This window comes from Camelina sativa, chromosome 4, assembly GCF_030686135.1.
Source record: "Camelina sativa cultivar CO46 ecotype springtype chromosome 4, ASM3068613v1".
Classification (NCBI taxonomy): Eukaryota; Viridiplantae; Streptophyta; class Magnoliopsida; order Brassicales; family Brassicaceae; genus Camelina; species Camelina sativa.
In genome coordinates this window covers 20,657,576-20,674,888 of record NC_141883.1, presented here as the reverse complement: position 1 = coordinate 20,674,888, position 17,313 = coordinate 20,657,576, and the positions used below count along the sequence as shown (strand labels likewise).

At 36.7% G+C, this 17,313-nt stretch overlaps 3 protein-coding genes across 8 annotated transcripts; 2 read left to right on the top strand and 1 right to left on the bottom strand.

Moving 5' to 3' along the window:
- Positions 1–3,410: 3,410 nt before the first annotated feature.
- Positions 3,411–8,028, top strand: LOC104780770 (RNA-dependent RNA polymerase 6). Of its 3 annotated transcripts, none has more exons than XM_087510441.1 (3): positions 3,411–3,626; positions 3,802–6,537; positions 6,941–8,028. In XM_087510441.1, exons 2-3 carry the CDS (start codon positions 3,823–3,825, stop codon positions 7,817–7,819), a joined length of 3,594 nt encoding a protein of 1,197 aa, XP_087366567.1. In that variant the 5' UTR covers positions 3,411–3,626; positions 3,802–3,822; the 3' UTR covers positions 7,820–8,028. The 3 variants fall into 3 exon arrangements, with proteins under 3 accessions (XP_087366567.1, XP_087366569.1, XP_087366568.1); XM_087510443.1 differs by having other exon boundaries at positions 3,415–3,626; positions 6,672–8,028; XM_087510442.1 differs by having other exon boundaries at positions 3,428–3,626; positions 6,951–8,028.
- On the bottom strand, positions 7,986–11,002 carry LOC104780771 (serine carboxypeptidase-like 7). Of its 3 annotated transcripts, none has more exons than XM_087510444.1 (14): positions 10,827–11,002; positions 10,592–10,737; positions 10,100–10,176; positions 9,881–10,003; positions 9,680–9,782; positions 9,549–9,586; positions 9,356–9,457; positions 9,174–9,260; positions 9,006–9,074; positions 8,864–8,935; positions 8,662–8,780; positions 8,461–8,574; positions 8,316–8,365; positions 7,986–8,235 (listed from the first exon to the last, which is right to left on the bottom strand). In XM_087510444.1, exons 1-14 carry the CDS (start codon positions 10,970–10,972, stop codon positions 8,159–8,161), a joined length of 1,323 nt encoding a protein of 440 aa, XP_087366570.1. In that variant the 5' UTR covers positions 10,973–11,002; the 3' UTR covers positions 7,986–8,158. The 3 variants fall into 3 exon arrangements, with proteins under 3 accessions (XP_087366570.1, XP_010503611.1, XP_087366571.1); XM_010505309.3 differs by having other exon boundaries at positions 7,986–8,239; positions 8,320–8,365; XM_087510445.1 differs by lacking the exons at positions 10,100–10,176; positions 10,592–10,737; positions 10,827–11,002 and having other exon boundaries at positions 9,680–9,790.
- Positions 11,003–11,742: 740 nt separating this feature from the next.
- Positions 11,743–16,004, top strand: LOC104780769 (uncharacterized). 2 transcript variants are annotated; one of them, XM_010505304.2, is made up of 5 exons: positions 11,743–12,268; positions 12,515–13,935; positions 14,182–14,280; positions 14,356–14,530; positions 14,977–16,004. In XM_010505304.2, the coding sequence occupies exons 1-5, from the start codon at positions 11,983–11,985 to the stop codon at positions 15,819–15,821; spliced, it is 2,826 nt and encodes a 941-aa protein (XP_010503606.2). In that variant the 5' UTR covers positions 11,743–11,982; the 3' UTR covers positions 15,822–16,004. The 2 variants fall into 2 exon arrangements, with proteins under 2 accessions (XP_010503606.2, XP_010503607.2); XM_010505305.2 differs by having other exon boundaries at positions 11,839–12,268; positions 14,989–16,004.
- The last annotated feature ends 1,309 nt before the right edge of the window (positions 16,005–17,313 follow it).

The following is a 17,313-nucleotide window of genomic DNA, read 5'->3' as shown; positions in this document are numbered from 1 at the left end:
TTTTTTGTCCATCGATTTATATTTGTTTTTTGTTGATTTGTTTATTTATTATTGACTTATTACATTCTACACTGATTTATTAATAAGGTCGATATTTTGAATGGTTGACTTAAGTTTAATTTTTGTCGACTTATTTATTTTTCCATCAATTATTTTAAAACGGCCGACTTTTTTTTTGTTTGACTGTTTTTATACATAGTCGACTTTTGATGATGTTGACTTGTTTGTTTTGTTTGTTGACTTATATTTTTTTTTTCCGTTAATGTGTTTTGTCTTAGTAGACTTATTTCATTTTAATTTGACTTATTAATATGATTGACATTTTGAACTGTAGACATATATTTTATTCCTGCTGATTTATGTTTTTTCTTTGTTGACTTATACTTAAAAAGTCGATTTTTTTTTGTTAATTGATTTTTTACATAGTTGATTTTTTTGAACTGTTGATTAATTTTCTAAAAGCTCACATTTTTTTATTATTTTATTAAACTTGATAATTATTGTTGGGTAAAAATAATTCATCGACTAACCAACATGTAACAGTTGTTAAATCAGGTGACTGGTGGTTTGAAAGAGCTAAAAAGTTATTGATGATATTTAACCCGTTGTTAAGAGGACCAGTTCATTCGATGGAAGGTTCTTGTTCACATAACTTCCTTTCCAGATCTCTCCATAGACGGTAAACTAAGATTCTACGAAATTCTTGTTTTGGTAAAATGTTAAGTGTGATTCTTCAAAATTTTAAATAAAAATTTATTTGACTGCCACTAATTTGATTTTATCCTTTTTTGTGTTGTTTATGTTTTATAAGTTCTCATTTTTATATCTTTTATCTGAATTTTAATTTTAGTTATTGATTAATATTATCCATAATAAACAACTTCATCATTATCTAAATTTTTCAATATCTAACTTATAAACAGTGATTTTTTTTAAAAAAAATTCTAACATAAATTAGTTTAATTATTTTGTGTGTTTATTTTTTAATGTTTAATTAATTATTAATTAAGGGCAGATTTTATTTATTTTATCTGAATTAAATCTTTTTAGTTACTGATTATTATTATTTATAATATCAATTCATCATTTTCAAATAAAAAAATTAGCAAAAGCAAAATTCCATATATTTAGTTTACACAATGTTTTTAAAATTATTTTTTTATGAATTAACTTAATTAAATTGTAATTATATTTCATAATTTGTAATTGAGGACAAAATCATCATTTAGTGCAATACATAAGATATATTTCAATGTCTTAAAAAAATTAGTATAGATTTCAAATTTCCTATTAAGTTTAAGGTATATATTCAAATTTACTTAAAAAAAAATCATTTTACATATTTTCCAGAAAAAGACAAGACGCAAGAGCATTGTATAGAACTCAAATTACCTTTTAGCTAGGGAATAAGTAAACCAAAAAAAGTGCTCTCACCTCATAATCCCATCGAATGAGAAAGCAAGCAAAATGTGCTATGACTTCCTGAATCGTCTGTGGAACAGCACAACCTTCTTTTCTTAACAACAACTGAAAGTTAATAAGCCAGATTCCAAAAACTGCAAATGCGTATGCTACTGTGTTGATATGATTGATCTCTCTTTTGAAACACCACCACCACTTTATGATCTAGTAATTGATATATATACTATATTTCTTATGATAAAGAGTAAAGAAGAATATTCTGAGAACAAATGAACCTCAACTAATTCATTGATTGTGAAGACCCTGGTCCCGGGATTTGAGTGCACCACAGTAACAAAGCAGTTTCTCTCACGCCAAGAGCGAAAAACTACGGCTGTACAATCGTCTGGATGACCAAACCCTAACAGCTAAAAAAGCAATGCGTTATACGCCCTCACATGAAGCTAAGAAGGAAATCACAAGAAAGTTAAGACGACAACAACAGAGAGAAAAATAAAGAGTAAAAGCATGTCATCTCACATTGTACAAAACTCATACGAAAGGTGTTGAGACTTGTCATTTATGACTTTTATCACAGTCATCAGAGCGTAAGAGATGGGGGCAGGCATTATGGATTCTAGCCAAGATTGAATGTTATGGTTCATCGCATTCATATGGCACCACCATATATGGTTTCCACGCACTCGAGCAAGTTGGTCAACGCGACCCTAACCAATAGATTCCCATTTTTCTTGAGAAAATCCACTTGTCGTTGGCATTTGAGTATACTCAACCACACAAAGAAGACCATCCGTCCAAAGATGACTGGGAGTAGGTGAAGTCTCCAGCAAGACGGCGGTTTCCAAAGTGGTGGCGGGGATCATATCACGACTCATCAGAGATCAAAGACGCTGCAAAGATCAAAGTGGAAAAAGAAAAAAAAGTCATATATCGTGAGATGATAATTGATATGTCGTTGTAGCGTGAGGAGACACTCATATTCTAGGGAACGATAACCAATTTCTGACTCTACAAATGAAGTAGATACATAGACAAGTTTTTGACTCGATTTTTGAGAATCTCAAACGAGGTTCTTCGAGAGAAGCAAAGTATATTTTGTAGTGCGATTAACAAAACTTCTCAAACGAGGTATATATATATATCTACTTCATTTGTACTTGTTTGAAGGAACCTCATCACGAGTTAGCAAACTAAAAATTAACGAGTACAAAAGTTTGTATATTAATTATAATGGAATACATAATTAATTCATGTATTTTCTTAAGCATCCAAAAATTAGTGCATTTTTTTGAAAATAGATAAAGAATTGGTGTATTGTTATAAATCTTTTTTTTTTTTGATTGTTTGCTTAGACTTTTCTTATTGTTTGCTTGTTTTTTTTCTCATGTTAACGTCGTGTTATTGTTTACTATAAAAAATATATATTTAAAAGGCTTCCTGCAAATTTCTAGTTTCTATATTAAAATGCTAAAACAACTTTAATTTTCATAACAAAACAAGACTCTTTACATGACTTTTGCTCATTCCAAAAATTTGATGTGTCATGAAAGAAGAGAAACTTTCTCTCTCTTTATTGTATTGATATAATATGTTATATTATATGTAATCAGTATCACTTTAAGTTTGTGAGGCATTTCACATAAGCTTTATTTTCCATGAAATTTTTGTGATAAGCTTTTTTTTAATAGAAACTTTAACAATTTAACCTTTGATGTAATAAAAATTGGCACCTTAAATTTTTAATGATTTGAGCTTTCTTATAATCCACATAGTCTTCATTCTCAACCCCTTTGATTTAGAGACATAGTAAAATTTCACAAAAACACACCAACATTTTTCTTAATATAAAGAAATTCTTCTAATTCAACTTACCCAAATCAGGCTAATCAAGTTATCCGGATTATTCTTACAAAAACAGGTTCGAATGGGTGTGGTTCAAAATACAAAAAGGCCCAAAATTTAAAAGCCCAATTAAGAAAACGAATAGCACGTGAGCAGCACAAGCGAAGCGCTTCTTCTTCTCCAGTCTCTTTCGTTAACTGGGAGAGAGAGAGTGGGAGAAGTCAAGAATAATCATGACGCATGGTTTCACTTTCAGCTATGGCGATTTCTCCTTCCTAATTTAGCGCCTACTCACTTACTAATCTTCTCTCCGGTCTCCGCGTTGCTTCTGTTTCGTCTTCAGTATCGATTCCGTTCACTGTGTAAGTCTCGAGAGCCTGATTTGAGTATTTATTCCCGCTTGATTCCAAAAAACCTTAAATTCAATCACGAGTGTTTTTGGTTGGTCCCATCTTCAATAGCTCTTGTAGTTGGAATCATAAATTATAGCCTGTTAATTTTGATTATTTCCTTTTTCAACTACCAAACGGAGAGCAGTGGATTAGGGCTTTACGGAGAATGGGGTCAGAGGGAAACATGAAGAACTCGGTTGTGACACAAGTAAGCATTGGTGGATTTGGTGAGTCCACTACTGCAAAACAACTTACAGATTACCTCGAAGATGAAGTAGGACTTGTTTGGCGATGCAGATTAAAAAACTCTTGGACTCCCCCTGGGTCTTATCCTAATTTCGAAATCGCAGACACTTCAAAAATCCCCAAAATCAATGATTACAAGAAAGTGGAGCCTCATGCGTTTGTCCATTTCGCGCTTCCTGAATCAACAGCACGTGCCATGGATGCTGCAGGGCAATGCAAGCTCATCCTTGATGGCCAGCCTTTAAAGGTCAGCTTGGGGCCTAAGAACCCATATACACTTAACCAGAGAAGAAGAACGACTACTCCATATAAGTTGACTGGTGTTTCGGTCGAGATTGGGACTTTGGTTTCCCGGGATGAGTTTCTTGTTTCTTGGAGAGCTGAAGGGGTTGATTTCCTTGTAGATCCTTTTGACAACACTTGCAAGTTTTGTTTCAGGAAGAGCACTGCGTTCTCTTTCAAGGATGCAGTGATGCATGCTGTGATAAATTGTGATTATAAGTTGGAGTTGTTGGTGAGAGACATAAGAACAGTTAGGCAGTATAAGAATTTGCATGGCTTTGTGCTTCTTTTGCAGCTGGCTTCTTCACCCCGTGTCTGGTACAGAACTGCTGATGATGATATTTACGAGACTGTTCCTTTCGATCTCTTGGATGATGATGACCCTTGGATCCGTACCACTGATTTTACACAAGTTGGGGCGATCGGTCGATGTCTTTCTTATCGAGTGCTCATATCTCCTCGGTATGAGAAGAAGTTGACAACGGCATTAGATTATCTAAGGATGCGGAGGGTGCAAGAGGAACGTGTGAGGTGGCCTCCTCGGATCCGTGATGAGCCTTGTTTTGGGGAGCCTGTGTCAGATCATTTCTTCTGCATTCATCACAAGGAAGGAATCTCCTTTGAGATCATGTTCCTAGTAAACTCGGTATTGCACAGAGGGGTTTTTAACCAGTTTCAGTTGACTGAGCGTTTCTTTGATCTTCTCAGAAACCAATCCAGAGATGTCAATATAGCCTCTCTCAAGCATCTCTGTACCTATAAAAGACCAGTTTTTGATGCGTACAAGAGGCTGAAGCTTGTTCAGGAATGGATTCAGAAAAATCCCAAGCTTTTAGGGAGTCATGAACAATCTGAGGATATCTCTGAGATCAGAAGGTTAGTGATTACCCCAACCAGAGCCCATTGCCTACCCCCAGAAGTTGAGCTCTCCAACAGGGTACTCAGGAAATACAAAGCTGTTGCGGAAAGATTTTTGCGCGTAACATTCATGGATGAAAGTATGCAGACCATAAATTCGAATGTTCTCTCTTACTTTGTCGCTCCTATTGTGAAGGATCTGACATCAAGCTCTTTCTCTCAGAAGACTTACGTTTTCAAAAGAGTGAAGAGCATATTAACCGATGGGTTTAAACTATGTGGTAGAAAATATAGTTTTCTAGCATTCTCAGCCAATCAACTGAGAGACCGCTCTGCTTGGTTCTTTGCTGAAGACGGGAAAACAAGAGTGTCAGATATAAAAACATGGATGGGGAAGTTCAAAGACAAGAATGTGGCAAAATGTGCTGCTAGGATGGGACTGTGCTTCTCCTCCACATATGCCACTGTAGATGTCATGCTTCACGAGGTTGACACCGAGCTTCCAGACATTGAGAGAAATGGGTATGTTTTCTCTGATGGAATTGGTACAATCACACCTGACCTCGCTGACGAAGTAATGGAGAAACTTAGGTTGGATGTGCACTACACCCCTTGTGCTTATCAGATACGTTACGCAGGTTTCAAAGGAGTTGTTGCTCGTTGGCCATCAAAAGGTGATGGAATCCGGCTAGCCCTTCGAGACAGTATGAAGAAGTTCAATTCCAAACATATTATCTTAGAGATCTGTTCCTGGACGAGGTTTCAACCTGGATTCTTGAACCGGCAGATTATTACTCTCCTTTCTGTACTAGGTGTTCCGGATGAAATATTCTGGGATATGCAGGAATCCATGCTCTGTAAACTGAACCGCATCCTTGATGATACCGATGTTGCATTTGAAGTTCTAACAGCATCATGTGCTGAACAGGGGAACACTGCAGCTATCATGCTAAGTGCAGGTTTCAAACCAAAAACTGAGCCACATCTACGTGGAATGCTGTCTTCAGTCAGAATTGCACAACTCTGGGGTCTCAGAGAAAAATCTCGTATTTTTGTTACTTCAGGAAGGTGGCTGATGGGTTGCCTTGACGAAGCAGGGATACTTGAACAGGGACAATGCTTTATCCAAGTCTCAAAACCGTCTTTAGAAAATTGTTTCTCCAAACATGGGTCTCGTTTTAAGGAGACAAAGACAGATCTGCAAGTAGTTAAAGGCTATGTAGCCATTGCCAAGAATCCTTGTCTTCACCCAGGGGATGTAAGGATTTTAGAAGCTGTTGATGTACCCCAGCTGCATCACATGTATGACTGCCTTATTTTCCCTCAGAAAGGTGATAGGCCCCATACAAACGAAGCTTCTGGCAGTGATCTTGACGGGGACCTGTACTTTGTGGCTTGGGATCAGAAACTCATCCCTCCCAGCAAAAAAAGCTTTCCGGCCATGCATTATGATGCAGCTGAAGAGAAGAGTTTAGGCCGTGCTGTCAACCACCAGGTCAATATCTACTTCCCACTTTTATTCCGTTTAAGCTGAAATGATGACGCTTGAGATAAGATGGATAGGTGATTCCAGTATAACTCTCTGATTTTTCTGAAAGTGCTGGATTGTTTGTTTTTGGATGCTTGTAGTGATTATTTGTGCTTGCTTCTGAGTTCATGGATTGGATGGTATGGGTTATTAACAGCATACTGTGTCCATCCTGCAGGAGCTAAGATGATGACATATAAGAAAATTTCGTCACATATTGTTGATTCTGATTTAATTTTTCGGCATGCCTAACTGTGACTGTTTAGCTATTATCAAGTGCAGTATCATGATGCTAGCGTCTGTCAATTCTTTGTTTAATTTCTTTTCTTGTAACCTGCAAAACAAGTCTTGGCTAATTCTTTTGTTACAGGATATAATAGATTTCTTTGCAAGAAACATGGCAAATGAGCATTTGGGTACAATTTGCAATGCACACGTCGTTCATGCTGATAGAAGTGAGTATGGAGCCATGGACGAAGAATGTATGCTACTGGCAGAATTAGCTGCCACTGCAGTTGATTTCCCGAAGACAGGGAAAATTGTGTCAATGCCCTTCCACCTAAAACCAAAACTCTACCCAGATTTCATGGGGAAAGAAGACTACCAAACTTACAAGTCGAACAAAATCTTGGGTCGGCTTTACAGAAGGGTAAAGGAAGTGTATGATGAAGATGCAGAAGCTTCCTCAGAAGAAATCCCAGACCCAAGTGACATCCCTTATGACACTGATCTTGAAATACCTGGATTCGCAGATCTGATCCCCGAGGCATGGGGTCACAAATGTTCTTACGACGGGCAGCTCATTGGTCTTCTTGGGCAATACAAGGTTCAGAAAGAGGAAGAGATTGTGACGGGCCATATCTGGTCGATGCCGAAATACGCTAGTAAGAAACAAGGGGAATTGAAAGAAAGATTGAAGCATTCTTATAACTCCCTCAAAAAGGAGTTCAGAAAAGTATTCGAGGGAACAATCCCGGACCAGGAAAATCTCAGCGATGAGGAAAAAAACATCTTGTATGAGAAAAAGGCTTCAGCTTGGTATCATGTCACTTACCATCCCGAGTGGGTGAAGAAGTCTTTAGAGCTGCAAGATCCAGATGAGTCGTCTAGTCATGCGGTGATGCTGAGTTTTGCTTGGATTGCAGCTGATTATCTTGCAAGAATCAAAATCCGGTCACGGGAAATGGGAAATATCGACTCAGCCAAGCCTGTTGATTCTTTGGCCAAGTTTCTTGCTCAACGTCTCTAAAAGGTAATGTTCGAAGCCGTAAGGCCACTCTGCCATGTATCTGTGGAAATTCACAGATACTCCAATATATGTAAGCTAGTTTTGAATGTGCTATTCTGGAAACTTTGTGTGTGATGAATTCAGGATTTAAACAGCTCAACTGTTTGCCGTTGTTTGTCGTTATGTATTTTACTAAACTTTCGTTTCAATTTTATTACATGGGTTGATAATACTAGTTATCAATACATTATTATTAGTTTCTGAATATAGCAACTTTACATTCTATATAACATGAAGGCAGAGTTCTGCATTTTTCAAGAAATGTAGAATCGCTTTATGAATAGCAACTCTGGCTTCATGTTACAGAGGCTGTCCACTGATCCACCTTTGGAACATGATATAACTCTCCTCTGGTTTATACTCTGGTGTGTGTCCTCCTCCCTAATCAAAGCCCACAAATCAATTAAGAAATATAATGTCTAAACATTGAGTAAATATTCAGTAGAGGGAAAAAGACTTGCTTTGATTGTAGCAAATGTCATCTTATTGGCATAAGTCCTCGTGTATCTACAACAAAGAAAACGCGAGTCTAATGAATGAGCTCAAACAAACAGTAGATTGAGTTCATCCTATATAAATAAATACACAAATGGTAGCAATACCCCGCGATCTGATCGCCTATCATCCAAGGTCTCCAGTCATCAATGATAGAATAATTAAGAGACCTAATCCAAGCTTGCGTTCCAAGGAAAGGCACCATCATGTCGTGGTCACCACTGTCCACCCAAAAAAAACCACAAAAAAGTCTTGAACCCTGAAGCACTCTTTCAAAAGGAAGAGGTTATTATAATTAAAAATCTGACCTGAAGATGAGAGAAGGATAGCCATCGATGCTATTATTCATATGGTACGGTACACTGCTTTTAATGTCATGAGTGTATGGTATCCCCCAATTACAGCGCACCCATTCCCCTATACTCCCCTGCAATATCATAGATCCTCCTAAAGAGTTTGACACTTTGTTACCAATAACCTGAATATATTGACATTTTTCATGTATAATACCTTATTGACATGAAGAGCTCCACGCACATTCTCGTCATTGGCCCAGTAGGTTGTTAACAAAGACCGATACGCCTGTAAACGCAACCTTGTTAAATACTTTTTTTTTCTTAGTGGTTTAAAGAAGACAAGATGGATTACTTACATAGCAATCAAGAGATGTCTCTTCACAGTTTGGCGTTAGTATAAGTGGTTGGTTTATTCTGTCAATGCACTATAAATAACCACAAAATTCTGAATATTAAAGATGAGTTTTACCAGGTAGACATAACATAACTACATCAATTAAATTTTCCAAAGAGTGTGTGAGTACCTTTTCATATTCTTCCACGAGTTTCAAGCATTCTGTGTTACGTGGATCAACATTTATATATTCTCCTTTGCATATTCTCTTCACTGACTGCAAGAAAAGAAGAGTTTTGAACTGCTTGTAATCAACTTTCATTGTGGGGATGGATAAGAAACAAAAAAAAGCATGTCAGGTTTCATATATACCTCATAGAGTTCATCTGAGATCAGTGCCATTCCATGAGCATATGGGATACGATGGTTTTTATCCACTTCACTTTCTGTGCACGGGTTTCCAAGAACATAGCCCTGTTTTTGTCAGTGTACCAAGGACGACAGCTATCAAATTTTTAACGCTCCATAAAGTATATTATATAGTAGAAGCAAAATACAAACGAACCTGAAGATTTATTGGAGGTTTGCAACATAAATAATTTCCTGCATCAAAGTGCTTATACTTTGATAAAGAAACGAGCTAGATTCAAAGAAAAGGGCTTGGAGGTTGATATGCAAAAATAAGATGGCTCATACTTTTTGAGACTTCTTGAACGATTGCCGGGATGACCATACCGGAATAAGAATCTCCACTGACATAGAAAGGGTTGGAGAGAAACTCTTGATGCTTACCTAGCCACTGCACAACTACCAAAAACTAAATTATTACTTCTAAAGGTTCTATGCATAAAGAAGATATGTTTCTCAAGAAATTAACATTTGTGTTAGTCTTTTGACCTTGTAAAGAAACTCATGGATCCTCTTGGCTTCTCCTGAATCACTGGGTTTATTAACAAGTTGAGTTCTTGAGTAGGAGAAGCCAGTTCCAACGGGCTGATCCAAATATATTATACTCGAAACCTGAGAAAAAAAAGGATGCACAACTTCAACGACCAAAGCATTTTACCATTGGGTTTTGAGTTCGTAATATGAGTACGTACAAACAAATTGTACTACCTTAGTCCATGAATATGTTGTAGAGACCAAAGAAGGAAGAGTTCCATTGTAAACCTCACGCTTTACAGTCACAGGCCCTGATTCCAACATGAGGATGAAGCTTAAAGGAAACCAATCTGAACTCTAGTACTTACTTGTGAGAAAAGATTGGACCACAAACTGGAACAGCTGATTTTGTTCTTCGACCTTTTGTGATATTTCAAGGCTTAAGTTAAGGGTGTGTTTTGTAACTTTGTCTAATCTAAAAAGTAAAAACGTATGAAAGGTGGCATCTTTCGCGGTTTGAAAAAGCATACGAGATCCACTGTTGTCTACGTAAAACAAAACAGAGAGGATGTGGATGTGTGCTATTTACACGTCGTTTTGTCTGACTCTCTATGTGATCTTATCATTTCATATGGTTCTGTTTTAACACATGTGTTTATTATACTGTATCAAAAAAGAATAAGATGAGTAGAAAGAATGAAGGTTGAAGGTTGAAGATATAATAACCATTCTCATAAAGAAGACCAGAGATAGAAGAGCAGCCAGGTCCTCCACTTAACCAGAGAAGAAGAGGAACTTCTTCTGGATTCCTCTCAGATTTGATGAAATAATAAAACAGTTGCACTTCCTCTTCCTCACCGACACCAATATACCTTTTTTCATACACACACACTATTAGAGTAATCTCCAAACACTAAGATTTTATATTATTAATCACGCGAGGAAGAAGAAAAGAACAAACCCGGTTTCGAGCTCAAAGGGAAGAGGACCATCAAAACCAGGAAGAAACTTAACGATAGATGCAGAATCAGTAGGCTGACTGTAGAAAAAGATAAGGAGAGTAAGAAGAAGAAGCAGAACAGAGGAGGAAACGTAGTCGTTAGCCATTCGTTTTTTTATTTATAATAATGCCTTGAAGGACAAAATTATTGAACCTTTATAGTAGTAATCAAAACAACAAAATAACTAAAAGGCCCCTAACATTAGAATTAAGAATTGTCTAAATTAAACACATTTTCCTATGAAGAAAAAAAAGATTGCGTACCGTGTATCACTTTTGTCCTTCTGATCAGTGGTCTCTCTTGGTTTCATAATCCGTACGTCTTCCGACTCTAGGACAACATTATCAATTAGTATAGAATAATATTTGGTTGTTGTTAGTTATTGAGCTTTTTTAGGTGAAGATATTGATTTTGAAATAGAGAGACAACGCAAAAAAAAAAAAAAAAAGGGTATTTAGCGGAAGAAGACCGAAGAGGTTGTTGTTGTTTATAAGAGCATGCCCATTGGTCAAGAGTGTATATAAGGAAAGGTGACGTGTGAGAGTTGTGAGCTTGTAAACATATGGAGTATAGACCGTTAAAATTGATGAAGTGTCCCAAACATCAACATGTAAGTGTAACTTTTGACTTTTTTACCCTACTTTTTTTTTTACTAATTTACTGCAAGATAACATATAGATGTAAAATTTATAAAATGTAATTTCTTTATAAGATTAGGAATATTATATCAAATGAATATTGAACTTTTTTTTTTTTGTCAATTGGGGTTTTATTAATCAGGCCAAACATAATACAACGGCCAAATAAACGAAAACATAGACCGAAACTTTTGATAGGAAACAAATAAATAATTATCTAAATTGATATATTTTACTCATTCCGGAACTTATCTGCATTTTATATTAATCAGTGATTACGATCAATCAACTAGACTTATGTTTTTTCATTTCTCATTTAGATAACTACAGATATTATAGGGCTTTCCTATAGATCATTAAAAGGCCCATTAAGAAGCTAAACTTTGACATTTTATTAACACTTATTAGCTGCAGCTTCACTTTTTTTTTTCTTCACCAGTCTCTCTCTCTTCCTCGTTTTTTGTTTGGTGAGAAAACGATGGCCGATGGATTTGGATATGGAGGTTCCTCTGGAGTACCGTACCCGTTTTGGCTCTCTTCTTCCCCGTCTCCACATCCTCCTCCAGCTTCTACGCCGCCGTTTCTGACAAGAACTCCGGTTAATGATACCTATGATCCAACCCCACAATTGTTTGATCCGATGATTTATCATGGCTCTTATCAACGATCGCCTGCTGATTGGTCGAATAGCCCAACGTATCGTGAAAATTCTCGCTCTCAGACTCCTTCGTCATCGTTTTACGCTGACACTAGTACTCGACCTGGTATGATTCGAAATCCCCCCCCCCCCCCCTTTTTTTTTTTTGAAGACTAATTTGGGGTTTAACTGTACTGTGATGGTTTCCAAAACTGTAGATTTGATAAGACTTCGTTTGTGGTTTGATCTTTTCTTGATAGCTAAGTTCGATTTTAGAATCTTCACTCGTCATGTTTGGGATATGATAATGATCTTGTAGTGTACTGAATTGAATGGAGCATGAGTAGTTAAAGTGTGTATTGTAATTTTGCAGGAAATTATGGTACCAGGGTTGAAGATTCTTCTTATAAAGACATGTTATCAGCGAGTGGATTTTACTCTTCTAGGGAATCAACATCTGATTTTGTGTCACATCCCACTGAGAGGCAACGTTTGAACTTGTTGCCTAGCTATAATAACTCAGCTACGTTAGTTCCTGTGTCTTCTTATGCAGATATGCTAATCCGAATTCCTCATCAGGAGCCATTCTTTACTCCTATCACGTCTTCTGGTGTTTACGCTTCTAGTGATGAGAACCGTCCTGGATCTTACTTTCCTGGCTCAGATAGAAGACCTGAAACTATGAATCTTGTCCCTGGTTTTCGTGTGGAGCCTAACGGGTTTGTTACAGATTGTAATTCGTCTTTGTCAATGTCGAATTTGAAAACACAAGCTGTCTTTGATGGAAGTCAGACAGGTATTCATGTAGGAGATGGGAGATCGTTCCCGAGCAACAGTGATGTTTGTAGTCATGCGCCTGAGGATATCACAGGAGCTCAGTCCAGCTTGCGTGGTTCTTCGATTGAACCGGTTAACTTTGATGTTTTGCTTGGATATGGTGAAGCTACTGGTCATGTTAAGCCTTTGCCCGATAATCTTGATATAGTTGGCTCGCAAGGTTTGGGAAGTCCGCGATCTTCCCACACGATACTATCTAATATCAATTCCTCGATGTCACTGATTAAGGATAAAGTGGAAGGTAGTGGTGTCTCCTCTCTTTATCAGAGGCCTTATACTTTGGTTGCTGACGGTGAGAATGGTGTTTCTGAGAGCTCCTTGAAGAATGCAATTGAAGATTTAAATTGTGACGAGTCTCGTTCTTGGAGCCACTTCGTGGTGTCTTCTGAGGGACCTTCAGCTCCCACGATGTTTTCTATGGGAAGTGAGTCACGTGGTGCAATGAAAGCGGATAGTGAGAATGCTCAATCAGCTGTCAACTATAAACCCCCTTTCGAATGTAGTACTAATCAACCTAGTGAAGCTGTTCCAGCCGACCAAAAGTCTTGTAAGCTCCAGGAACAAACATTTGATATAATGAGTAGAGATAAGAAGACCAGGTTGTTGACAGATCTAGGTCTCGATTTGAGTAGTAGATCTATTGCAGATGATGTCTCAACTGGCCGATCACCTGAAAGGCACTTATGCGATCGAGAAGATTTCCCATCTCCGACGTCTTCTCCAAGAGTTTCTTCCGTGGTTAATGCCATGCATAGTCTGTCAGAAGTGCTTGTTTATGAATGCTTTAACAATGGAAGCTGGCTGAAGCTGGAGCAACTTGAGAACCTTGAGAAAGTAGTAGATAATCTCACTAAGTGCTTGAAGAAAATTACTGATAATAAGCCAACCGCAGGGGAAGCGTCATTTCCAAATCAAGCTGCGCATGTTACCTGTCCCAACGTGGTTGACATTCCTGAGGTATGCTACAGTTTGACCCCGGCATTTTCTGATTGCACAGCTAGAAGTTAAGAAAAAAACAATATGCATACTCTATGAAACAATAATGTATTTATGATCTAGAGCACCACTTGTGATAACTAGAATATTCACATGAGCGTAAAGTCTTCATTTGTGCCATGTTCCCGACCTATTTCGTTTTTCTTAAAATGAAACGCATTGCTTGTTCTTGTTTTCTGTTGGTTGTTCAACGGTGTCCTTGTTCAGGCTGCAAAGGGAGTTGTTAAAGGCTTTCAAGGGTTTAGTTTCAAGCCACTAGACAGCCTAGGCGTCAAAGAACCGGTGGATAAGAATGAGATGACCCAGGTATCTTACCTACATAGTATTTGTGTGCATCTGCATCATTTGTAAATTCTTGCCTACTGAATCTTAACTTTGCAGAGTATTAAGAACATACTTGCTTCCAACTTTCCTGATGGTGAAGAAAACCACCCACAAACTCTCTTGTACAAGAATCTCTGGCTCGAAACTGAAGCTGTCTTATGTTCCACAACTTGCATGGCTCGGTATCATCGGATCAAGAACGAGATTGGTAATCTTAAATTTAACGATAAAGGTATGTAACTTTCAAACTGTCTCATCTGTCTGATATTATTTGTGACTAGCATTGCAAGTGCATTTTCTCCATAATCGATGCTACTGCTATGCTAGTATGCTTAATTTGCTTATAACAGATCCACATGCAGTTAAACACTAAAAGTGACAGTAGAGGTGATTAGGATGCTGTTTCTCTCGTGTCCTTCACGAAAATATGTAAATCATCTGTAGATCAGTTTTGTATCTATCTCTGAGATTGGCAGGCGGTAGTTTTATGGATCGGATTTAACCCGGTTATAGGTTAACTTTGTCGTACCAAATTTAAACCTGGGCTAAAGGGTTGTTTAGTCATGCTTAGGATATAGGATTATAAATGCTTACCTTGCGCATCATTTTGGGAATAACTTTCAAATGTATTTGTTTTACCTATGTTTTAACCATTTATGTTCTTGCTTTTGATCCCAGAGATCTCTGCAGATGCAGGAACCTTTATGCAGGAACCTTCTCTTAACCCCCAGAAATCGGTTCCCATCATGAACGCTGCAAATGCAGAGCAGGAGACAACTGAATCGATCATCGAACATGGAAGCAATTGTGGGAAAAATGTAGTAACAATGAGTCATGATGCCCCACAAAGCTCTAGATTCAACTCAGACCCTGTGGATGCGGTATTATCGCTTATCTCCAGAAGCTTTGCGGGTGGTTTAGAACACACCATTCATGGAAACATAAGGCCTGATGATGCTGCAGCCTCTGGGAAGATACCGGATGCGATACAGCAGACATCGCCTGCATCTACTACAGAGAACAAACATAATGATGTTATAGACCGATTTCAGATTCTGAAGCAGCAGGAAACAGAGCGCAAACTCAAGTCTCAGAAGTTCCCAGATTCAGACATTGATGTTATGGACCGGTTTCAGATTCTTAACCAGCAGGAAACAAATCGCAAACTCAAGACTCAAAACTCCCCAGAGACAATAATGGGTGACCAGGAGGAGAATCCAGAAGCTCCGGAGATGGCTAATATTGGCAGAAGCAGTCATGTGGGTGACGTTATGAATAGATTCCAGATACTGAAACGCCGGGAAGCTGAACAAGTGCAGAAATCTCTCAACAGCTTAGATATGGATCCAGATTCAGAGAGTGACCAGCAACGAGTGCGTGATCGTCTCTGGTCAGCTTCGATGTTAACAGTACCTGCAAATTCTCAGATAGAGACATGCGGCGTTGATACAGAACCATCTACATCCGGAAAAGGCTACGAGAGTCCGGCCTCGGACTGGGAACATGTCCTCAAGGATGATTGAGTAGTGGAACTTCCTTGGATAAGAAGTTTCGATCCTTCAATGAATCTTGTTTGTATAAATAAAAAGGATTTGTAGAATAATAACATGAACGCCATTATGAAAACGTCTGTTGTGTATGATAAGGGAAGAAGAAACTGCGTGGTGTGGTATTGATAATTTTAAATGGATAGTCTAGTTTTCATTTTTTTGTTTCTTTACATCGTTTTCAATTTCAATTCTTTTTATCCTCTACAAAGAGACATTTTATTTTGAAACCCACTCAGATTGACAGACATCGTACATGATAATGATAATAATAAGGTAATAATAAGGAAAATCATACTTTAAACTTTCAAATTGTCATTGAAATTGAATAGCACTTTTAAATCTAGAAATATTTTCACTAACACTTAAACTTTAAAACTAACTTTTCTATTTGTACCGCTATGAAAGATGATAGAATAATAATATCCGTCAACGTTAAATAGTTAAACTATGTTGGTTTGATTTAAATACTTATTTAATTAATTTAATTTAATTTAATTATTTATGATGATTGATAGAAAAGTTAAAAATACATCAAAGCAAAAAAAAAGTGAAGAATCAGAGGTAAGGTTAAAACATTTGACAAATGTAAAATTGAAGACGACAATATATTTAGAAGATTCATTGGTTTCCAGTGAGAAGTCAATCTATTTGAATCAGAATCCAGTGGAGATGCATTTATTAAAAGGATTAATAATGTGAAGAGTAACGTTGTAAAATTTTTGTCTACAATGAAGATGAACGCAAATTTATTTTCTGTCCTTTTATTTATTTATAAAAAATAAAACTAATTAAAATTTAAATTAAACCAACATAGTTTAACTATTTCGCGTTGACGGATATTATTATTCCATTCTTTTTTATGGCGGTACAAAAATGAAAGTTAGTTTTAAGGTTTAAAGTGTTAGTAAAATCATTTTAAAGGTTAAAAATGTTAGTGAAATTCTCTCGAGGTTTAAAGAGCTATCAGTAACACTTTGAAAGTTTAAAACGTGATTTTTCGATAATAATATACACACTTAACAGTTGTAACTTATGTTCTTTTCACAAAAAGCGTCGTTTTAACATTTTCACACATAATAAAAAATATATATAAATATATCTTGTGCCCTTCTATATTACACTTTATCTAATTTTCTTTGCATTAATAAACTGAAATAATATATATGGTTATATTTGATTTTCCGTTAGTAAATTGTGTGTAAAATTACAAAGTGACACTTTTTATGAAGAAAAAAAATATATGTATCTTAACACTCTTCATGAAATGGAGGAGTATAATTTTTGAAATATACATAGTTTTGTTACTTAGTTACTACATACAACTGTAGTTAGTTATTCTAGAAATTAAATAACCCAGAAAACAATTTAATTTATTTAGTATTTTTATAGTATAATAACAATAATGTCAGGATTATGAATTTTTATAAATTTATGGTTAACCTAATTCTTAGTCTAGGAAAGGTAA